Source organism: Prinia subflava, chromosome 6 (assembly GCF_021018805.1).
Source record: "Prinia subflava isolate CZ2003 ecotype Zambia chromosome 6, Cam_Psub_1.2, whole genome shotgun sequence".
NCBI lineage: Eukaryota > Metazoa > Chordata > Aves > Passeriformes > Cisticolidae > Prinia > Prinia subflava.
Genome location: NC_086252.1, coordinates 9,093,361 through 9,117,565, shown reverse-complemented (window position 1 = coordinate 9,117,565; position 24,205 = coordinate 9,093,361). Strand labels below are relative to the sequence as shown.

The 24,205-nt window shown below is 42.2% G+C and overlaps 1 protein-coding gene across 1 annotated transcript in view; it reads right to left on the bottom strand.

Annotated features, from left to right (window-relative positions):
• Positions 1-24,205, bottom strand: part of ERBB4 (erb-b2 receptor tyrosine kinase 4) — a 528,150-nt gene that overhangs the window by 100,633 nt on the left and 403,312 nt on the right. Inside the window, exons 10-16 of the mRNA XM_063400120.1 lie at positions 23,158-23,231; positions 22,010-22,100; positions 20,350-20,549; positions 13,630-13,762; positions 11,296-11,389; positions 9,768-9,922; positions 3,906-3,980 (exon numbers count right to left, since the gene is read on the bottom strand). Of these exons, the coding sequence (XP_063256190.1) occupies positions 3,906-3,980; positions 9,768-9,922; positions 11,296-11,389; positions 13,630-13,762; positions 20,350-20,549; positions 22,010-22,100; positions 23,158-23,231 (822 nt within the window). The remainder of the gene's footprint in view (positions 1-3,905; positions 3,981-9,767; positions 9,923-11,295; positions 11,390-13,629; positions 13,763-20,349; positions 20,550-22,009; positions 22,101-23,157; positions 23,232-24,205) is intronic.

Sequence of the window (24,205 nt, the reverse complement as noted above, 5' to 3'; positions counted from 1 at the left end):
GAGCTGCTGTGAATCCTGCTGAAGTCACCCTGTGACGAGGCACAAAACAGCTCTGAAAGGATTTGCCCGCATTACACAGGGTTTGCTGGTAATTAGCTCTTGTACACGTACATCAAACCAGCCTGTTGTTGTTGTTGAGGAAGTGATGATTTGCTGAGAGGACACCCTTTCTGGATACAGAGCCAGCAACAGGATTGTAATTAGAGTTAACATCTACACAACACTCTGTTTAAGCACTTGACAATAGTGGGCCTGGCTAATTGGTTTCGGTTAGTTAAAAGGGAAATGCAAATGAGATTTTCTTGGGGCGTAAACAGAGACACCAGCGTGCTCAGAGCAGGAACATCACTGCTGGTGCTGGTTCTTTCCTGTCATACCCAACACGTGCTCCTGATCACATCTCCAGATACACAATCTCACACCAGCAGAAACACAAACTTCACCCCTCCTTTGGTGATCTCTCCTGGTATTGAGGTGCATGAAGCCTAGCAAGGATAAACCAATTAAAATTCACATTTTGGGTAAAAGCCTTGTCCACAGTCTCACTCCAAAGACTGCACTAGCTGAAATTTCTGGTGAGCCTGAAAGGAACCAGCCTTTCCTGACTGTGTAAAGCATTCTCCTCATGAACAGCAGAGCATTAATTTACAGTTTTTGAATCATCCTTTTAGACAAGTTATCCCAACCTTGGGTGCAGGCATACTCCTCTTTTTGCTGATTGTTCCAGAATATGCTGGAATGTGCTACCGTGTGCTATTCCAGCCACGAAAAAATCTGAATGCAACTGCCAGAAAGCAGCAAAAGGAGGAGTGGCTTTGGAATAAGAGGCAGGAAAGGAGGAGGGATAACTCCTTTGGGCATCCTGGGAAATTCCAGCCACCTTCTTCTTTCCATCTTTGCTTTGGCTATTTCTAGGAAAGACTGGTATGAGGGGGAACCAAAACCAAACTCCACAGGAAAAATCCATATAGGAAGCTGCACGAGGAGCTTTTCTTTGGGACAGAACTCTGTTGAACCCAGAGTTTAAAAATCCCAAACCAAACAATGCAGAAAGAAATGCGTTGCCAAAGTAAGGTTGTTTTCCCACAAACTTGAAGGGACTAAAGCAGAGAACCTGAAGTTTCACCTGTCATTTGGAAAACAAGCCCTGTGAGGCACATCAGATTCATCTTGATCAAACACGACAGAGAGAATTCCTTTGCTGTTCTGCCAGACGCACACAAAAGCCCTCAAGTCAATGGATCATGGCATAAACAATTTGCAAACTAAAAAACCGGGAAGAAAAGCAACAGTGCTGTGAAAATGGAAATAGAAGATGAGGAATATCTTGTTTGGGTTAAAAGCCCTACTCTCACTTTCAGCTGCCTGAATATCAGAAAACCCTGTCCCCTTCTCCTCACTGATAATTCATGTCAATGGAAAAAACTCAAGTCAGCAGGTAAGGGTCAGACTGATCATTAATTAATTCAAGATTTATAAGTCTCAGGAGGGTGCACAATTGTTAAAGGGACATGAAGAAGCTTTTATCTAAAGTTAAACCCATCCGTTTTGGATTTACAACCCTACTGTAATAAAAAGTGTCACTTTGCCAGTGCAGTTTTGCCCATTTTTAGCCCAAACAGAATAAACCATTTTCACAATTAAAAAACAAAACCAAAAAACAAACCAACACAATTTCACAAACCTAATATAGAGGTATGAAGTTTCCTTCTTTGCCTTGAAAGTGAAAGAATACATACTGACATTTAAACACAGTGCAGTAATTTTCCTAAAATAAATTCAGCAAGGCTGAAAGAAACACAAAAAAATATCCAGGAGATCCAAAGGAAACAGGAAATATTTGAGGAATTTCCCCCCAGACTGAGTGGGGCAGGAATACAACTGCTGAACAGAGTAAAACAATTCCTCTCATTTCTGTAGGTTGGTAAGGCCCTTCAAATTTAGGAAATAATAATAATAGTAAAAAATAGTAATAATAATAATAATAATAATAATTTGTTTTGTTTTTTTGGGTTTTTTTTTCTCTACCTGTGCTTTGAATAAAGTTGATGAAATGGGGTCCCTTAAAACTGGGGCAGCTCTGTTTGGATGAGTGCATCTGAAAATTGAAAATGAGGCCCCACAGAAATATCTCAAAGTGGATATCTCGGATCAGAAAGATTAAAACAAAACATTGAAACATTGAAAATTTCCCCTTCTGTTGCTTATTCATTGGTTAATGAATTAAGCCAGCACTGATAGTGATTCAATAAACAAACGCACCCTTTGATAACATTTATAGTGCGCTGTTTTTCAATAGAAATATTTTTTTTCAAGTCCAAATGTGTTCTCCCTCATAAGCCAGAAATGGGCATATTCACATTACATAGGAAATACTACCTTAAAACCTTTTGAAAAAGACAAGAAAAGAACTCAGATTGAAATCCTTAATGAGGTGGGTTTGATTGAATTTATGCATTTTTCATCTAGCTTAGCTCAGGAGAGGAACCTCAAAGCCTAGGAGTCATATGAACCAGTTTGAATTTCAGAATGAACAAACTCAGTGGCAATGCAGGGCTTTTGTGATAAAGAATGCAGAGTAAAGCCAGTGTGAATTTGTTTCAAAAAATAAAACTTTTCTTTTAAACAGAAAATTTAAAGAATCAAATAGTTTTCTGCGAATTAGGGAAGGAATTTGATTTTCCTGAAATGCGTAGTTTTTCAAGGGAAGGTGTGTGGAAGGAAGAGGTTCATTTTTAAATTCTTTTAAATTCTTTTAAATTCTTTTAATTCTTTTAAATTTTTTTTAAAATTCTTTTAATTTCTCCAGAAAGGCCAATGTGGGTGTAGAGAGGCAGACGCCACTGCAGGATGGGTGTGTGTTTTACACGAATTAGGGAAGAAATTTGGTTTTGCTGAAACATAGCTTTTCAAGGGAAGGTGCGTGGAAGGAAGAGGTTAATTTTTAAATTATTTTAAATTCTTTTTAATTTTTAAAATTCTTTAAATTTCATTTTTAAATTAAAAAAAATAACAAAAAAAAAAAAAGGAGAAAGAAAACAAGCGAATTCCAATTTGATCAGAATTTTCACCACGCAATAAAATTTAACCTGGAAGCATGAATATCTACTGGAAAATTGAGAATTTAATCCTTATAAAACTAAAAATAAAAGCAAAAAATGGGACTTTGAGCAAAATATTTTGCTGTGTTTTGAACAGAAAGCCAATGTGTGTGTAGAGAGGCAGATGCCACTGTAGGATGAGTGTTTTACGCAAATTAGGGAAGGAATTTGGTTTTGCTGAAGCGTAGTTTTTCAATGGAAGGTGTGTGGAAGGAAGAGGTTCATTTTTAAATTCTTTTTAATTCTTTTAAATTCTTTAAATTCTTTAATTTTTTTTTAAATTCTTTTAATTTCTCCAGAAAGCCAATCTGGGTGTAGAGAGGCAGATGCCAATGCAGGATGGGTGTGGGTTTTACACGAATTAGGGAAGAAATTTGGTTTTGCTGGAACAGTTTTTCAAGGGAAGATGAGTGGAAGGAAGAGGTTCATTTTTAAATTCTTTTAAATTTTCTTATTTTTTTAAAAAATTCTTTTAAATTTTTTAAATTTCATTTTTAAATTTAAAGAAACAAGAAAAAAAAAAAAGGAGAGAGAAAACAAACGAATTCAAATTTGATCAGAATTTTCACCACGCAATAAAATTTAACATGGAAATGTGAACGTCTGCCAGAAATTTGAGAATGAGTCCTTTTTAAGCTAAAAATAAAAGCTAAAAAAGGGCGTTTGAGCAGAATATTTCGCTGCCTTTCAAAGAGAAAGGCAGTATGGTTGTGGAGAGGCAGGTGCCACTGCAGGGGGGTGTGTTTGTGCACAAACTGGCTGGTATGACGTTCCTGGGCAGCAGCACGGGCGGTGGGATGTTACCTAGCGTGCTGTGGCAGCGAGGACTGCCGTGTCCAGGGATAGAAAATGCAGTCCTGGCTAGCGGGGCCTCTACACCTGCAGGCAATCACAGAACACACCACGTCACTGCATGCAGCGCATGCGCCTTGTCCACACGTGCGGGATGCAGACACGCAGCAGGCAGCCCCGCAGTACCTATCCATCAGCCCAATGCAGTCCTCCAGGTGGGGCCCTATGCACCTGCAGCACGTCCGCAGGGGGACGGGGAGAGAGAGAGACATGGGTTATTCACACAGCCAGCAAGCAGGAACCCCCTTGGTGTTCTCCTGTTCTCCATTCTGGCTCATTTTCTCTCTCTGGGAGAGGCTTGTGTCATAAATAAAATTACAGCTTGTGACAAGAGGAACAATAAGAGCCACAGCACTCCAAGGCAGGCCGTGCCTTGGCTCAATTCACCTGTGCACGTGGGAGTCCTGACAACAGAGTTGCTTTTCCTGCGTGTTTTTATGAGTCATCAAACCAGTGGTTGCTGCACAAAAGTGTTAATTTAAGAGTTGAGGCTTCCAGGAGCACAATCCAGAATCTGCTTTTCTTTCTGTAATTGATGCAATTGTTTGTTCTGTTCTAAGCTCCCAGGTGGGCACCTGCAGAAATATTTTGGAAGCTGACTATACTTTTTTTAACAGGGAAGCTCAAGGATCAACTTCCAGCAACACAAACCACAGCAAACTGGTGTCTGCTGATTCAGACATTGTACTCTGCTTTCCTTAGATGCTGCCAGAACTCCTCCACCTGCACAACCAGCAGGTGCTCCCCAAAGGCATTGGAAATGCAAGGAACCACTAAATGCAGCACCACCAAGACACAGCCATGGAAAGGAGTTTGCAGAACACACGTGGGGTGTGTGTGGATTTCCCTTGAAGAGCAGGATGGGTTTTGTGGTCCCCTGCATTCAAACAGCAAATCAAATATTCCTTTACACAGCATTCAGGATTCTCAGAGACCTAGAGGTGAGCTTTTAGGCGTTAAAACAGCCTGACCCATTCAGTGCTGCATGGCACTCACCACGGGGAGTATGTAGCCCTTGGCATTTAGGAAACCAAACCATTTATTTCAACTCTTTAACAAGATCTCAGAGCCTTTTCATTAGCGGGCCCTTTGGCTGTACGTACTACAGGCAGCAGTGGTGATCTGACACATCAGTAGAGTGCAACTCACTCCTGTTGAGGCATTTTAAATTTAAGGTGTGATCCCCAACTCTTTTAAAGTTTGCTGGTTTTTCAGATTGGCTTTGATGGAAGGATATGCATGTCAAAAAAATCTGAGAGTTCAAATAGGCTCCCACGAGATCTTCTTTCTGCTTCACCATCACTTGCCACTCATCAGCTTTTGCTGCAGTTAAATTGGCATCGCTCTGCCATTATAAAATGAAGTCAGTGAATTCAATTTTCCCATAGCTGCTCATCAGGGAGAGCAGACCAAGTAAACCTTAGCCTGTGTTTGTTTACTTGGATTTTTATTTTTATATCAGACATTTGCTCTGACATGCAAACACAAACTGGAAGGATTTCCTCAGTGACTGCTTCCTCCAGCATATGTGCAGACATGAAAAAATGCATTAAATATCCAGATAATGCATAAACAGTTCAAAAACACATAGAGAACTCTTGGAATTTCAGCCATCCTGGGCATTACAGTTCAGAATTCAGGACTATCTGAATTCTAACCCATCTCAAACACATCCAAAGCTTCTTCCTTTCACGGCATTCTCAGCGATTTGGAGAAAACAGGTTCAGCAGTGAAGGAGGCTGAAAAATCGCTCTGATCTTGCATTTCCTCCCATGCCAAGAGGAGCTGAGCTGGGACTCAGCTATAAATAAAAAGAAGGGCATCTTCAGATTGGAGCTCTGAGAGCCTGCTCGTGGTTCAGGAACTGGCAGAGTGACATCCAGAGCCTGCAGTTCCGGAGTCACTTCACAGCTACATTTGGAGAACAGCACTGAACCCAACCTGTCCTGTTTGGGCCTCACCCAGTGCAAGCTGAAGGATCACTGATTTTTATTTCAAATTGTAATCCTCTTCAGTGGGCTTGGCTTCCCCAAAGAGCAAACTCTGTGCAGGTGCAATTCCATCACTCCCAGTTTCCTCCCAGCGAGGCTGTCCTGATTACATGCAGGGAAGTACAAAACTGTCTGAGTCATGGCAATATTTATTAGCAGGGTATTTTGTACCATCAAGCCATCAGGTGTTTTTCTCCAGGAAGGAACTCTCTGAATTTCAGGCTTTTTGGCTCATGTAGGCCTGACACAACCACACATCACGTTGGTAACCTTGTTCACACCCAGTGTTCCTTCTGCTTGGAGTCTGGGTGATATTTTCTTTTCCAAGTTGGCTCTGTAAAATGAACTGATTCATTGATACATGCCAATTATTAATGATATATTCACTACCTTACAAAAGTTCAATACAGCTTATCCAGAAAATTACACTTGGAGCTCATCCGAGCTTAACAGAAAATCATCCCCTGAAAGGAAATGCGGGGTTTTGAAAATTGCAGTAACAACTGTTGTTTTGGTTGTGGTGGTTTTTTGCTTTTTTCCCCCAGAAACAATCCAGATATGTTGTCTTTTATCAACTTTCTTTAAGATTGAAAGGTGGGGTTTTAACTGCACAGATATGGGGTAGCAAAGCCAGATGAATTCTCAAAAATCTTGGTCACTGGAAACAAGCAAAACTGATTTTACAGTGGTTAAGTGGACTATCTCTGGGCAGGAGAAAACCTTTTTTGTGGTGGCCACCCAGGTATTCTTAGGGATAAAGTCAGATAACTCTTCCCAAGGGTTACTGAGCCAACAGGTGAGAGAAAAACATGGTGAAAACAAAGCTGGACTGGAGCATGGGCTAGGAGGAAACCTTGCAAAACAAAAGAGTGACAGTTGTTCTTATCCAGAGTGTGTTTGCAATATTCCTTCGCCTGGAATTTAAACTTTCTTCCTAAAAATACCCCTAAGCTTTAGAGGCAGCACAGTGCCTCAGATCCCTCCAGGGCCTCACACCATTGCTGAAGCTCCCCTGACTCCTCTGCTCATGGCTTGGAAGGAACAGAGCATTTTGGTGAGGAGCAATGCCCTCCCTTCCAAAAGCTGTGCCACAAAAGGGATGAGGGGAGGTGCCCAGTGACATCTCCCATTTGTGTCCTGCCCAGCAGGGAAGCAGGCTGGCACTTGCCATTGTGTAATTAGCATTTTGTGCCCGTGGAAGTGCTCAGTTTTGGCTAGCTCTGCAAGAGGAGGTGCCAAGTGCTTTCCAGCTCTCTGGAATTAAGTGGGGTAGCTGTCCCCACGTGCCTCAGACCTGCTCCAAACTGGCTTCAGTAGCTGACACTCATCACAGGGAAGACACTGCTTGACAGTTCCTCTGCTCGGTGCAAGATCATTAACAGGGCTGGTAATTACACACCTTTAAGGAGAAACAGTCATTCCACTTGAGCAAGGCAGGAGAATGGCGCTAGCAAACCTCACTAAATGAGGCATTTGCAAATGCCAGGATGGAATTTGTGGCAAAACAGGCAATAGAGGTGGGAGAGATCCTTCCCTGGGGACAAGTGGTGGGGATGGCTGGAGACACCAGGTGAGAACCTAAAATAACCTATTTTATCAGGCAGCCCCACTCACAGAGAGCAGCACTGCAGGGGTGAGGTTACACCAGACTGGGAGCATTGCTCTGCAGCAGCCCAGCCCTTTTTGGTGGGGATCCCAGCTCCACTGAGTGGCACTGCTTTTATCCTTTTGGTCTGGCAGCCAGGAGGACGGATGTGGGGGATGTAGCAGAATTACGTTTTCTCTCTACCTTTCAGTCATGAGCCAAAAAGCAAGACATGTTCTCTCCACAGCCTATTGCAGTGAAGATTCATGACTGAGGGGAATTTAAATACTGCTTTCTAAAAGAAGGGGATGAAACTAGAGAATTCAGCCTTGAAGGAGGAAAGGAGAGAGAACTGATTTCCCTTCTCTCTCTGGGCATATTCATCCCCTGACAATGTTGGCAAGAAAATGGACAACCTGCAAACCCCAAATATCTTGGACAGTCATTAACAGCTTCATTAACATAATTACATATCTCTAGGAACACTAAAAAAGAACAGTAAGCCATGCTTACACAGACTTGGAGGGAAAAGAGCACTGTTTTCCTAAGGGATAAAAAATTACCCAAGAATAGACACATCAGCTCTTTAATAAGAAGATGAAGGTTTCCACAGGGGATAGTATGAGTGTCACGGAAAAGGGACAGTTCCTCATCTGGGAGATAATGACACCTCTGTGCAGCTCAGGTAACTGGGGGAGAGACCTTTGGCCCTTTCACTTGTCCTTTCTCTGGGGGTGGGCACTGATAGGACAGTCTTTCACTAATCAGAAGGAGAAAACAGCAAGGAGGGAAATCTGAAAGCAAGGATTGAAAGGACAACATCACTCAGCATAAGGGAATCCTGAGTACAATGACTACTGCCAAGGTCCGCTAGAACTGCCCAATGCCCTCTATATTTGTGTATGAACTGGAATAGCACATTTGCAGCACCAGATTTAAAAGATTCCCTCCTCGATCCAGGCAGGTAAAAATAAACAACCACCTGCAAGATAACAATGCCTATGGGGAAGTGGAAAGGCATGGAAAAGCTTCTGCTGCCTTCCTGGTCTGGGTGAAACGCAGCTGGGGCACAAACACCAGAAACAGCTGGCTCAGTTAGAGCTCCTCAGGAAAGAGGAGGGAGTAGCAGGAAGAGGCCAGGAGAGCTGGAAGGCACGTCCTGTGCTGGGCAGACAGTAGATCCATCCCACATCCATGGTTTTCCAGATTAGATCAGCATTGGCACCTTCTCCCTCAGTGAAAGCCAGGACCAGAGCTCCTGGGGTGAGCTAATCTTTGATATCATTTCTTCTTACCCTCTTCTTCCACAGTAGCAGCATTTTCCTTATTGCATAACTGATTTAAATGGTCTGGGGCAGACAGATCTGCAACAGATCCTGGCTGTGTCTCTGTGATCTCCCTCTCATTTCCCTAATGGCTCCATTGTAATTAGATTTGCAAAACCAGCAAAAGGTCTCATTTTGAATGGCAACAGCTGTTGACATCAAGATTACATTGAATAATTTACTGGTTTAATTTTAGCTGCTAAACAATAAGAGCCTCTTGTTGAAGATTATTTCACTGGCTGATGTTTTTTCCCCATTGCTGCCTCTTCCTCTCTCTGTATGCTGGACACTCTGAACTGCCCCATGGAAAAGGCAGTAATAACTTATGTGCAAAACTGTAGGTGTGCATGTGACTATTGTTGTTGTGTTGCACAGGTTCTTAATTCGGGTTCAGATCCACGGGCTGTGTTATTCCAAGTGTAACAAATCATTCTGGGCACTTTAGCAGGACTTCAGGAATGGATGCTCAGTCTCAGGCCCCTGTACAAAGTGTGGTTTCAGAGCCTGTGCCTCAGTCCCTGCAGGAAAAGGAGAGCAGTAACACTTCTGTCTCACAGTACTGCTGCAGGCTTAGTTCAGCAATACCAAGTGGATTCTGTCAAGGAGCAAATAGTGAAAATAAAGTCATTTTACAGGCTTAAAATAAGGGGAAGGGCAGCATTTGCTACAAACCAGTGTAGAAGGAAAGCTGAGAACTTTGCTGTGGAAAGCTCCTCCCTGTGGTCTTCCAAAGGGGTTTTTTGTGATAAGCTGCTGGGCGTTCACGACTGAAACCTGAATGTCATGAGAGAGCTGAGAACCAAAGGTTAAATTCTTGCTGCACTCTCTCTTTTCAGGAGTGCTTTAGTGAGCCAAGCTACCTCCAACCCCCGCTGTGCCCCGAGGATGCTCCCTGCCCAGAGCTGGCACTCACCCCTGCGTGCAGTTGGGGTGACACGGGTGGCACTCCCGGTCCTCGTCGGCGTACTTGAAAATGAAGCTGTTGGCTCCCTGCAGGCCATCAGGACACTTCTCCACGCAGTTGGGACCGTCCTTGAAGTGGAAACACTTTGTGCAGTGGTCAGGTCCCTGCAGGGCGTGGGAGGGAGAAATGCAGTGCATTATTTACTCTGTGCCTCCTGCTGCGCTAGGACTGCAGCAGCTTCTCTCCCAGGAACGGTGCATTACCTGCACGCTTGCAGCCCCTGCTAGGGAGCAGCAGGTGCATAAATCCTGGTGCTGCTGCCATGAACCTCCTCTGCAGAGTGCAAGACTAAGCAGCAGCTTCTAGATGAGCCTCTTAATGCTGTTGGTGTGCTGAATACAACGAGGTCAGTGCACACTTCAGCGCTGGGAAACTCCCTGCTGCCTCATTCCTTTGCAAAGCCCTCAGTGGCTTCTCCTGCCTCTGCACTCCAGAACTATTTTCCACAAGCATTCTGCATCTGAAGGACTACAAGGTCTCCCTCTTCTTAATACATATGAAGGCCAAATTGTTAAGAACAACAAGCCAGAAGTCCTGGACGGCGTAAAAGTGAAATTTGAAAGCTGTGATGATAAGCCAGTGTATAACTAAATCTGGTGTGGAGCATTGGCCTAGGATTTTATGTCCATAAGCCCTGCTACAAATCCAGATTTCCCTGATGGGCTGAACACTTGAAACATTAGCTTCTTGCCTTATGGCTATATTGCAGAAAAACACAGTATTGTAAGAAAAATTATGATGCCTTTCCTTTTTCCATTCAGTAAGTAAGTCACAGAAACAAGGAAATAAATTGTCGGTTATATTTCCTCAATTATGAAGAGCCTAAAATACAACTCATTTCCAGTATACTTGTGCCTTTTAATCTTGGCAATACACAGAAAACTATAAGAAAGAGACAACTTCTGCCTCCCAAATGAGCAATAATCCTTGAAAGAAAAGTCACTGGCCATTACAAAGGTAACACAGAGTAAACTATCATTTAGGATACATGAAAAATGATATCTATCAAAAGAACTTAAAGGCTATCTAAGTACAAAAAACCTCCCAGCACATTGCTCAAACTGAGACGAATTCCCCCACTTTTTTGGGGAGAAACCAGGATAGAACTGAGTATAAAGAACGAAAATAGGGATAAAAGAGGGCACTCAAATCCCAGCTGCATGCTTTCAGTCTGTAAAAACTGTGTGCATCTGTACCACTAAAGCACTAAGACAACTCAGGGAAAAAACCTTTTAATAACACTTTCTTAAGGAGGCAGATCCAAGGCAGTTTATTCCCAGTACCAATTTAACATGGGCAGAATTCCTTCCCTCCATGCAGAATATGCTGTTTTCTGCTTCTCTTAACACCAATTTGCAGTAGCTGCTTTCAAGTCTGTAACTTTAGCCTGTCCTTCAGCACACTTTTGCAAATTACCCTGAGGCACAGCAAACAAAACAACCCCACACCTAACAAACATGAAATTGTTTGTTCTTACCGGGCCGTAGCAGGTGATCATGTTCTCCTCCATCTTCTCACACTGCGGGTCACACTCCACGCACACAGAGCCGTTGGCAAACTCTCGGAATTCCCTGAGGAAACGTGTGGCAGGCAGGTTAGGAGAAATCTGACTCCAGCCCAAAAAACTGGGCTCACCTGGCTGGGTCTTCACCTGATGGGACTGATCTCAGAGGCACTGAGGCCAGCAGGCTGTCACAGCAGCTGAGGACAGGCCACCACCACGTGAAGCAGAAACACCTTCTTCACCAACACAAAACTATAGCGGGGGCCTTCCTCTCGTTAAGAAATACTTCATTAACAGGACAAAATTGCTGACTTCTTGATTTTCACCTGCAAGATTGTCACTGGGGCTGGGATTTGGGAAGCCACTTGTCACATGTGAGCACTGAGGAGAGAGCTGCCCTTGTTCAGGTAGCTCTCTATGAACACGTGTTTTAAAACCTGTGCTCCGAAAGGCTGTAATGTTTTCAGCAATAATTCTAGACTGAGGCCTCAATCTATAAAATGTCAAAACAAATCCTTTTACTCATTTATTTCATGTATCCACAGGAAACATGAAAAGTCACTCCAGTGACTTTTTTATTAACCGCTTTTAAGAGGGAAAAAAGGTAGTGATGGCAGGTTGAATTTCTCCCTTCAAACATTTCAGCTGCCAGTTATCCCTCACCACAAACCTCCAGCAGTCTCCCACCACAATCCATCCCACCTTCTTCTAGGCCAAGACGAATTCACACCTGAGCCAGTTGTTTCTCCCCCTCCAAAGACAGACCAAATCTTTGTAGCAGGCTCAGAGTGCACCAACCCAAGCTTTGCAGGTGGATCCCATCTGGCTGCATGACCAACTGCAATATTTGCATTAACCAGATGTGCACAGATGTGCTGCACACTCATGTCAGGGGGCTCCAGCAGCATCCAGGTAAAGGGTGAAGGCTCTGAGCTCAGTTGATCACCCCAGGAGGGCTTGACTGGACTGCTGCCAACACCCTGACCAACAGGGTATTAAGGTTGTATTCTGACTCTGACAGTGGTTTGTTTTGTTTTGTTGTTGTTTTGGGTTTTTTTCTACTAGATTTTTATTTTAATTTTCCTAGTAAAGAACTGTTATTCCTATTCCCGTATCATTGTCTGAGAGCCCCTTAATTTCAAAATGATAATTCGGAGGGAGGAGGTTTACATTCTCCTGCCTTCCTTAGCAGGGACCTGTCTTTCCAAACCAAGACAGGGCTGAGCTGAGGAAAACCTCACTTGGTTGCTACAAGGAAACTCACCCTTCCCTGCCTCTGGGAGTGGGTTTTTCCTGCTGAGGACTAAAAGAGATGTCAAACACAGCTTGAACCCCACCCTGAAGAACTGTTGCTGCCCTACAACATGAACATGCAGAGCTCTCCTACAAACAAACAAGTTCTCCCCTAGCCCAGGTTACAAATATTTCCACATATTTAGGACAGAACTGAGCCTGTGGGAAGTGTAAATATCATTCACTGATGGATAGAGAACAGAGCAGAACAAACTGATTGAGGCTCATCTTACTGTGCTCTTACTGTGACAAAAGACACCAAGGGGGGACCAAATTATTCCAGTGCACTGACAACACAACTGGGGTCTGCAACTCTTATTGGGGGTGGAGGGGGAGGAGACAAGAGGAGCTTTTAAGCACATAAAGCTGTGCTCTGACAAGGTAATTTTTGCAAGTCTTCTCCAGATGGGAGAGTTGAGAATGTTTTCATGCAGATGTAGGAGTGCACTTGGCTCAGTTCAGCTTTATTCTGTCACAAGGCAGATTCCACCACCTTGTGCTGTGGAGGTATTCCCCCAGTACAGGCAGCATAAGGAAAAGGGGCAAGAACCCCTGTTGGATTTTTAAATGTATATTTGTGCGTACAATCACACAGTGCATTATGAAAAACAGAGAGAGTTTTTCTGATTTGGGGTCCTTATTCAGAGAATTTCTTTATCCAACTCATGTCAAAGAACATAATTGTATGGTTCTGAATAAGGATATCAAGTAGGGATAAATGAGGAGGGGTTTTTGTAACTTTTCACCTAAATCAAATTGTTCATGTTACCAGCAATGCAAAAGGTGCAAGGTGACGATGCTGCATGAAAACTCTAGTCAGTGGAACACCAGGGAAAACCTCTATACAAGTTCAGATATAGAAATCCTTAAATCTTTGCCCATGACACGTTTCACCCCAAATCAGTAATACTGGCAATGTAGCCAGAGGCTGATTAATGCACTCCCCAAATGACCTGCTCACTGAATCCTCCACGATGCTAATTAGCAGCTCTGGGGAAAAGGGGAGTGTCTTACCCATCGTAGAGGTTGCAGGAGTCGATGCAGGTCCTGCCCCTGATGAAGCGCTTGCAGGACAGGCACTGGTCTGGGCCTGGCCCCCAGCAGCCGTCGCTGGAGCACAGCTCGTTGCACACCATCCCATCGGCAGCTGCAGGGAGAGGGTGCAGTCAGCAAGGCACACAGCCCTCCCAAATCCTCCCAAACCCTGGGAAAACGTTCTGTCAGCATCCCGGCACGCTCGGAAATGTCACCGGGATGTCCCCATTCCCCAGGAGCAGGAGAGGAGAAAAGCACAAAATCAGCACCGTGCCACAACACAAATCCACAGAGTACCGCACACACTCCTGGTCTGCTCCTTCCAGGAAAAACAGAGTGCGATGATCTAAGTGGGGTCACAAATTATTTGCACAGAGTATTTCACTAAAATATCTGTCCCAATAATAATAAGGGATGTAATCACAAGATAGGTCAGAAAATACAGTGAATAACTGCATACAAATAAAAAATGGTTTTCAATAAAGAAAATCATGATTACCCCATTGAATTGTAGCCAACATAGTACCTGCAGTCTGGTGAAAAAAGCAACAGAAACAAACAACAAAAAAAAGATCTAAGAGAGTGCATCAAAACCAGAGGAGAGCCTCCAAACCAGGAATAACCGGGAATATTCAGAGTGCTTCAAAACCAGAGGAGAGCCTCTAAACCAGGAATAACCAGGGATATTCAGAGTGCATCAAAACCAGAGGAGAGCCTCTAAACCAGGAATAACCAGGGATATTCAGAGTGCTTCAAAACCAGAGGAGAGCCTCTAAACCAGGAATAACCAGGGATATTCAGAGGTGGGGAGAAAGGACATGATTAAACCTTCTGAAATCCTGAGTGGCGAGGAGGAGGTGAGTGAGCGTGAAACAATTGTTCACTGCTTCTTCCAAGTCCCTCCTGGGCATTCAAAGAGACAGGAATCCAATAGGGTTAAAATCTGAGATTTTTTCTTCACAGGAAGTAAAGATCAGCCTGTAGAATTCCCTGACACAGGACATGGTAAATGCCAAAAATTGAAAGCATTCAAAAATTCAGTTGTCTGAATCCACTACGGTTCTATTAAACTAAAATATAAAATGCTACCTATGAATTGAGGACTCCCTGAAATAAAACTTATGGACAGCAGGGAAAAAATTGAAGGAATGACACCACTAACTGTGATTTTTAAATTACTTATTTATATTATGCAGGTGCAAAAACACCTGAAGAGCCAGAAACTTTTATATTAAAATCCTCAAGCCCACACCAAAATACACTATGAACTAAGGGTTAGAGGGAAAGTTTGTTTTAAACAGTGTAAGTCTGTGTTTTTATTTTATATAAATCATTCCCTATGTAAATATCTAGATGATGTGACAGAAAATGAGCAAAGAGCAAAAGGAAACCATTAAGTCTCCAGCATCTGAAGAAAAGCTGGGTGCACTTTCAGCCCAACCATGGCAAGTGAAAGGACAGAATTAATTTGGATTTGCACACTGCACTGTTTTACACAAATGGATTGCACACTGGACTGAGTAAACTAAACCCAGCAAGGACCTGAAATGTCAGAGATGGCAATACAGACACTCATTTGTTTTTTAAACCACTGGAAACAACTTAAGAGGAATACTGAAGGAAAAGGAGGTGTGCTGGTTGAGTTCTTCCACCCTCTTTAATTTTGTCTTACTCAACACCACAAATAACCCCAGGCATGAGAAGCCTGAGCTTGTTTAATCAAGGCTGGGGGTTGGGATTTTTTATTTCTATATCACACATCCTTCTTTAATGCCAACATCCAAAAGGTATTCAGAAGTCTCTTTCTGATTTTTCTCTTGCCTCAAAGCTCAACTCAGGTACAGCCAAATAAAAAATGATTTCAATTAGCAGTCATTCCAGGTGCTCAGCGTGCTTTAAAGAGTATTAATGATCACAAACTCCAGCCCAGCACAGCCAGGAGGAGCAGAGACACAAAAAACTCATTAAAAACCTTCCCATTCCTTTCCTAACCTTGATTTTAAGCACAGTTACATTTTTACAATAACTATCAGATGTCAGTAGTTCCCCTCTGCTGCCACTATTTGCCTGAACCTGCAAATAAAGAGAAAAACCACAAACCCAGAAACTATCCTGGTTACAATTAAACAAGCTTTTTATATACTTTCACATGGGTTTTGTTTTCTAATCAATAAGTCATTTGAAATCTTTGTCAAGCAACAAACCAAAATTTAACCTGGTTTGGAGATCCCTTTATTTTTCATTTTTAAATTTAAGAATACAGCTGGCTCTTCTGATTTGGTTTTCCACACTCATCACAAAAATGCAGTTCCCTGTTTGCTCTCACCTTCTTTAGTGACTTGAAATTGTGATTTACTACTAGTGATTTCCTTTCTTTTCATTTTTCTCACCCTTCAGACTTACTCTGAGATCAGAATTTATTTCACTAAAATATCTGTCCCAATAATAAGGGATGTTATTACAAGATAGGTCAGAAAATACAGTGAATAACTGCATACAAATTAAAGAAGGTTTTCAATAAAGAAAATCATGATTACCCCATTGAAATGTAGCCAACAGAGTGCCTGAAGTCTGATGAAAAAAGCAACAGAAACAAAAAAAATTACCATCTCCTCCTGAAATGTTTTCATAAAAGAATCTTGGCAAGGAGGGAGTGGCTGTTTTGACAAGTTATAAAAACTCATTTCTCTTGCCTTTCTCTTCTTTAATTGGGGGATGGCTAAAGAAAGGTTTCAATTTTTGACACAATATTTGGCATTTCCATGGGCTGAGCGTGTTCTGCAGCTCACATGGCCTTATGTGGAAGGAAATGACAATAATGCTCTTGACAGGAGTTTGAGAAGAAGGGCTCATTCTTTATTAACGAGGCCACAGGGGTTAGCAGCAGAAGGGTTCAATGCTTTTCCCCAGACTAAATAGAACACAAGAAAATTAGCTACCAAAAAAAGAAAAATTATTTTTATTTGGCTGTATGCTTCTGGGGCTGGTCCAAAGCTCCATACACTGAATGGAAAAACTCCTGCAGACTTCAATTAGCTTTACATCGTGCCCAATAATGAATGTAATCATTTATTCAAGTTGTTAATTGGTGGCTGGATTGATATAATTCATAATAATCACATCTGTAACACCCTTTGCCTAGAAGGGTTTCACCTCACACTGCAGGCCTCACTAAAGCTGGGAGAATTGTTCGAGTAACTTTGGATAAAAGAACTTTTTTTTTTCTGCACTTAGTTTGTGTGCACTCATATTTCACGAGTCACCTCTGACTGTTCCATTAAAAAAAAAAAAAGCTGGAAAAAAAAAAGGAGAGGTCACATTCCTTCCATATATTCCCTTTTTGGCCCTGCATGCCACCCGCTCAGAAATAAAACATAAAGCACTGGAGCATCCTGGGGGTTCATGGATTTCTTTCCTTTTTCTTTTTTTTTAAATTTAAAACCACACACATCTATTTTCAGTATTCTACAAACCCCAGAAGTCTGCCTAGGCTTTCAACCTATTAGAAAAAAATCATCTTGGAGGCAGTGGAATATTGGAGGACTATTTTAACATTGTTAAGAAGTGTAAACAGTAAGATAAAATAATTGAGGGTATGAGGAATATAAAGAATATTTTGCACACTGGAAAATGTAGCATTTTCCACTGGCTGAAGTCTGTTGTCTTTGTCCTCTTTAATGAGAAAAAAATCAGTTTTTTTATCTCAAAGATGAAGCATTAACACAGACCAAACTTTCCTACAAAAATTTTACTCCCCTTGCAACTTCTCAGTGTTTCCTCACTGAGGCAGAGTCAGCTGAGCACAGCATTAAATGGCATGGAAAAGGTATCCTCACCTTGTGACAGGTCATAAAAGTCACTTAAATAAATACACTGCTGGCTAGAAGATCTTGGGAGCTCTTACATGAGTCTCCAGAAAAGCTACACATTGATAGAGAAAAGTTTGCTGTAATTTGCTTTAAGCTGCTAACAATAACTGGGTAGAAAAGAAAAAAAAAAAACAAAAACCAAACCAAGGTGATAGTGGCTCAAAATATACAAAGAAGTAATAATAAATACCTGAGAGTGGCTGTAATAATTAACATTTTTTGACTGGTTTCTCCACTGAAAACCACCAGTCTGTGTCCATTATCCACTGAATGGACACAAGTCAGAGTCCATTTTTAAAACCAGCCCCTTGGTACTGGAGCTTCTGTTGTGACTTCTTAAAATGGAAACAAATGAGATCTGTGTTTCACTTTAAGATTCCTGTAGTGTTAAATCTCCTAAAATGTCCTTAGGAGTATTTTTCTTCCAGGAAAATGAACATGATGAGCATCTATTCTAACAAATCCTCACCAAGCTGGAGGTGAAATGAAGTTTACACGTTGCCTTTGTGTGCAAATGTAGTGACAAGACATTCCCTGTGACAGGATGATGTGACAGCAATCCCATTTCCATTTGCTCTGGAGCCAGGTTTCAGTGGCTGGGGCAGCTTCAAAGGCACTCAAACTGAAAAACTTCCACATTTTCCCAGGAAAGGACAAAGAGGTATTTGAGAAAAGAGCTCTGACAACTGATGGAAGATCATATTCCAAACTGCTGTGGTCAGCTATGGCCCAAAGCTCCCCAAAACAGTGAAACAACTGGGCCACTGCTCCAGGAAGGGAAGGAGCACCTCACAAAATTCACCTGAGTGATTTCCTGGTGTCTCCTAACACTGGGAGGCTACAGAAAGCCAAGAGGAATCATTACTGCAAGACATGAGGCCTGTAATCCACCTTTCCACTGCTTCGTTTCTTTTTATATTAATTGTCTAGGAATGAAGGAAAGCTGATTGTTCTTGCATTAAATGCTGGGTGATAATCAGACAGCTAGAGCCAGTCTGATGGAAGAAAACATCAGAGCACCAAGAGCATGATTTTTCTCCCACAGTCATCAGTTTTTTACCTGGTAGAGAGGGAACCTGTGCTCTCCAGAAGGATCACAAATTCAGGTATCTTCTGGCAAGATGGACCAACTCAACTCTGGGAATATAACCTTAGTGACTCTTCCATGGTCAACAAAACCTTGGGCTTCTTCCTTCTCCTGTTCTGTCAGCCCAAAAATTCCACATGGGAAATCTCAAATGGGCTAATTCTCCCTCCATGCCACACAAAATGCAGTTGTTACTTGAGCACTAGCACAGAACCAGGTGGTTCCTCACCACAGGCTCCTGCTGCACTGCAGGGGAAAGCAAAAAGTCACATCCCTGTGCCATCCTCCTTGGCAGCACCTCTGTTTTCCAAGAAATACTCTGTTTTTATAACTGCCTTTCTATGTAGGGGCAGAAGAAAAACCCTACACCCTCAGGCACAGTCACAGTAAAAACTGCAAGTAGCATTTTCTTAACCTTCACTTCTTAGACTTGCATAAAGAAACAGCCTAATAAAATGAATTACTAACAATAATTGAAGTGCCACACAACCAAAGCATGTGGAGGCCGACCAAACAGGAGTTTGTACCTCCTGAAGGAGAGATTAGGAAAGTAGCTGAGCAGCAGAGACAAAGCTCCAGCTGTGCTTCACCTAGCACTGGAGGTGCCCTTACACTGCAGTGATGAGCACAGCCATTCACCCTCTTAAAACGGAGCACAGCAGCACTTCAGAGGGAGGGGAGAGGGAAAAAATGGGACAAAATCCCTAAAAAATGATGAACAAAACCCTCCTCAAACCAACAGAAAGAAAGAACTAACGCGCGAGTCCAAAAATAGAGCCACAGCTTGAAAAACCCCAAAGCAAACATTTTTGGCTGATCAGAGCACAAACATCAGCAATATCACTTAAACATAGAGCAATTTAATGAATCTCCTCTCCTGCAAGCAGTCGAACAGATGCTCAAAATGAACTGCCTTGCTGCTACAATATTCCTGTATTGATGCAATTTGCTGCCTGGTTCCTATATAAACAAGTTATTTTATCTGCTGCAGAGCTTGCTTTGGCTTTTCAGTACTATGATCTCAGTCCAGGTACTGGCATGGAAGCTTTCCTGAAGCTGTATTTTTTATTATTTTACTTGTATTTTTAGTTGTATTTTTAGTTGTATTTTCAGTTGTATTTTTAGCTGTATTTTTGGTTGTATTTTTGGTTGTATTTTGGTTGTATTTTTGTGGTATTTTTAGTTGTATTTTTAGTTGTATTTTTGTTGTATTTTTAGTTGTATTTTGGTTGTATTTTGTTGTATTTTTAGTTGTATTTTGGTTGTATTTTTGTGGTATTTTTAGTTGTATTTTGGTTGTATTTTTGGTTGTATTTTTGTTGTATTTTTAGTTGTATTTTTAGTTGTATTTTTGTTGTATTTTTAGTTGTATTTTTGGTTGTATTTTCAGTTGTATTTTTTATCATTTTAAATATGAAAAGGGAGAACCTGGTGACGTAAACCAGTCCCCAAAGCTCCATTCTGGATCAAGACGGGGCCACTTGGGCTGGGGGAAGCAGGAGATGCTGATCCCACTCCACAAGGAAAGGGCTGTAAGTGGTGAACACTGCACTCACAGCGTTGGGAATTCCTGTTGGTGAAACCAGATGATGTTAAGGGATGATCTCTCTGCTCCCTTAGCTCACACCCTGAAACATTTCATTTCCCTGCTCGGGCTGGCCCAATCCCCACCTGCTGTGACCTCCGCGGTGCGCGGTGTCCCCAGGCCCCGGGCGAGGCCGTGGCAGGGGCAGCAGTACTCACTGCAGTTCTCTGCCCGTTTGTTGCGGTGGATCACGGTTTTCTGGCTGGGCGTGCTGAAGAGGCTGCTCCAGTTCACCGTGTGGTAGTAGCACAGGTTGCTGTTGTCCGTGATGTAGATGTTGCCGGCGCTGATCTGCTTCAGGGACTGGAACTGCAGCGAGGTGATGCCTTGCTGCTTCAGGATGAGCAAGGAAAGGCCACTGGGATGAGAACAAAAGGGAGAATTAGCTCCAGAAGGCACAACTTGTTCTATCTGAAAGATTAAAATCACACAACGTGACACTCTAAATAAGAAAAGATCAGGTCCTCAGAGCCATACCATGGAGGAAACAGCATTAAGGTGCTCAACACTGGTAGGGAATTGCCAGCTGGAATGAGTTCCAAGTGCCAAAAACTGAGAATTGTTCAGAAAACTTTTATGTGATGCTCATAGCACTGGGCCCAGTAAGCCAGCAGAACTCCTCAACCAAATTCATTTCATCCATTAACAGATTTTTTTTTTTTAGATAATGCGCTGTTAGGAAAACTGATTAAAATTCAGGCTTTTCTTTCAACAGCATTAACACGATGATAGTTTATATGCTAAGGAGAAAATGACAAAATCGTGTAAAATGTATTAAAACATCTTCTGTCAGGCATCAAATAATGTCATTTCAAGTAATACAGGAAGAAATTGTTATTTTCGTGGATTTTTTTTCCAGCCTACTTTCTACATTTCATTTTTCTTTGGTTGTAATATGTGGTTATCACCTTTCTTCATCAAAGGAGCAGTAAATGATTGTCTGTGCAACACAGAAATGACTGCACATATTTTATGACTGAAGATTAGTGGAGACAATATCCAGTTTCTGGGCATCCTTTAAGTTATTGTGTTTTAATGATGATAATTGTTTTCCAGCTGCTCCAAATGAAAGTTGCTGCCTTGGAACAGAATGCTGGGCCGTAATTCAGCCTCAAGGTTTCCCTGCTGTTCATATTCTGTTCAGGTTGCTCTTTAGGATGCCAGGCTTGATTTACTCCATCTCCAGGGTGGGGATCCAGGGGTTGCTTTATAAATTACCCCAGCATTTCTCACTGCGTTTTCTTCTCCTCAAACCAATTTATCCATCTGAATTTGCACACAGAAACATCTCTGGTAAAACTGGCATGACAGAGCTCACCAACACCTCCCCTGCAAGGTGCCTCAGTGATTTCAATGTTCTTCCATATTTTAACTCTTCTTAAAAGCACTTTGTTGTTTGGGCACATGAGCCTGCAAGTCTAGTCACAACCACATAAACTCCCAATAATGAGGCTGAGTTCTATTATTCATTCATTCCTTTTAAACTGTATTTCTTCACACGGTATTTTAAACCATAAATGTAAGTTCCAGACAATTAGGTAATAGCTACAGCTATGGACCAAGAGGGTTTTTTTTTAAAAAAATTGTGTTGAGAAGGTATTGCCCATTATAAACAACTGATTAGCAAAGATACTGGTAATGAACACCTTGGTAACGGAGCAAAAAATATATCAATTTATGATGTCCTTCCCAAAGGATGCTGCATTCTCTGTGCCTGAACAAAGAATCATGGAACACTAATAAAAAATTATTCCACCAACAGAGGTGGACTAATAATAATAATAACAATAATAATAATAATAATAACAATAACCTTACCTGTAGAGAGCTCTCCCACCGATGGTGACCAGGTTAGAGAACACCCTGAAGTCTGTCATGTTCTCAGGCCACGACTGGATGTTCAAATACCCTGGAGGAGGAAAAGGCAGTGCCAGCTTGAGGGGAAGAAATAAATGAGGGAAGCTGCAGACTCTCAGGCTGCTCCAGTAAAGAGAAGGAGAACTCGTCCTGATTTCTGAGGTGAGGACTGTTCCCTCTCTGCACAAGTTGCTTCTCCAGAGAGGGCAGTTCCCTGTGACTGTGACTCAGCACTGGCTGAAATGCTTACTCCACTTCAGCAGCAGGGCTGACACTGTCAGTCAGTGTCTTTAGGAATGGCAAATAACATTCACTCAGGTGCCAGATTATCTTTGGCATTAATTAGGAAGAGATTGGGAGTTTACTTTCCTTTTTAATCCCACCAGTTCGCTGAAATTCCCAATTTGGGGTGAAGCATGCTGAGCTCCACACAGCTACAATCGAGCTGTGGGACCCAAAGATATTTTCATGGGGGTTTTGTGCATGAAATAGAACAATGTTTTTTTGCATTTCGCTACATAATCAGAAATCAAGTGAGAACTCAGAGCTGTAGGATCCCTGTCCCTGCGAGGTGAAACAAGCAGCAAGATGCAAGAAAACAAAGTACTGAGTACCACTTGTGTGACCCCACTGAAAAGCCACAAAAATGGGACTCACTCCCACCACTCACCACCACATTATACATCTGTCTTTAAATCACAAAAGCTGACTTGCAGCTGCACCTTCTGTTAGACCAAGGGAAGGAGCTATAAAAGCAGACTGGAGCTTTCAGATGCTTTCAGGTGAAGAAAAGGGTTTCCCACATTTCAGCATCATTTTCCTCACGTTTCCCTCCCTTCCAACACTTGTTCTACTTTGCTGACAGGGGACCAAGATCCTTTGTCCCCTTAGCATCTGCCATAAAGGTGTTCAAAGGACAACACCCTAGTGAAAATCAACTGGAACTGAAGTTTTCTGTATTAAACTGTTATAATAATTACAGCGTCATGAGCTTAATGAAAACAAGTAAGTACTTGTGTTCTTCAGAAAACCCAACACATGACAACTATAAATGCAAAGCGAGAATGAATTCATTAATTAGTGCAGATTACAGATCAGAAGGGTGTTACCTGTTATCTCTCTCACTGTTTGGAAGATGTTCAATTTCTCTGGATTGATGGCAGCGATGGTGTGATACGGGTCTCTGAAAGATGAAAATTACATAATGTGACACTCCAAGTAAGAAAAGTTCAGGTTCTCAAAGCCATACAGTGTAGGGAACAGCATTAAGGTGCTCAACACTTTGCTTTTTTGAGGATATGCACCAAGCTTCTTCAGCCTGTTGTTCTTGCAGATCTCTGTCTAGCTCCTCCATGTCATCTTGAAGGAACATAATAGTTCAATTCATTAATGATTTAGCAAATATTTATGCTATGGGAAATTAAGGATTTCTAAACCACCACGAGTGACCTTCCTGAAGGAAAGATGAATTTTCAGTATTTTCCCAGGAATGGTACAGCTGTGATACTGTACACAGGACTAACAAAGCTGCTCCTGCAAGGAGTGCCAAACTAGGATCAAAACACAGCTAAGAGCACGCCAGCAGCTCCTGAATGTGACAATTAAAGGGCACACTTTTTAAAAGGTGTTCAGCAAGGAACCTCTAAAAGTACGGATCCTTGCCAAGCAATTTGTCCATGAGAGACGAAATAACCTCCAAAACTTAAAATTTTAAACGTGGATGTGCCACAGTATAAAAAGATGAAGCTGACCTCGGTTGACCAGAAGTTAAACCGAACAAAATTCCTCTGCAATGGCACATTATGGGATTTTTGTGTGTTTTTTGAGAGCAGGAAACACATCCAATAAATGTGGAGCACGCATTTCCTCCTCTCCTCCTTCTGCTTTCCAGGAACTGAAGCTTGCAGGTGATCCCCAGGGCTGTGAGGTGACACAGGGATGGGGACACCTCGAACCACCCTGAGGTGGCTCCAGCAGCAACAAAATGAGCTCTGGAACACCAACAAAAAGCCCTGTGGGCCACAGAGGCATCAAACACGTTATTTTAACAATGTGGGGCTCTCAGGAAATGAAATAATGGTTTTTGACTGCCTAACAGAAACACAGCACTTTGCTTTCAAAATTCATTGACATTAAAAAAGGGAAACCCTTGCCTGC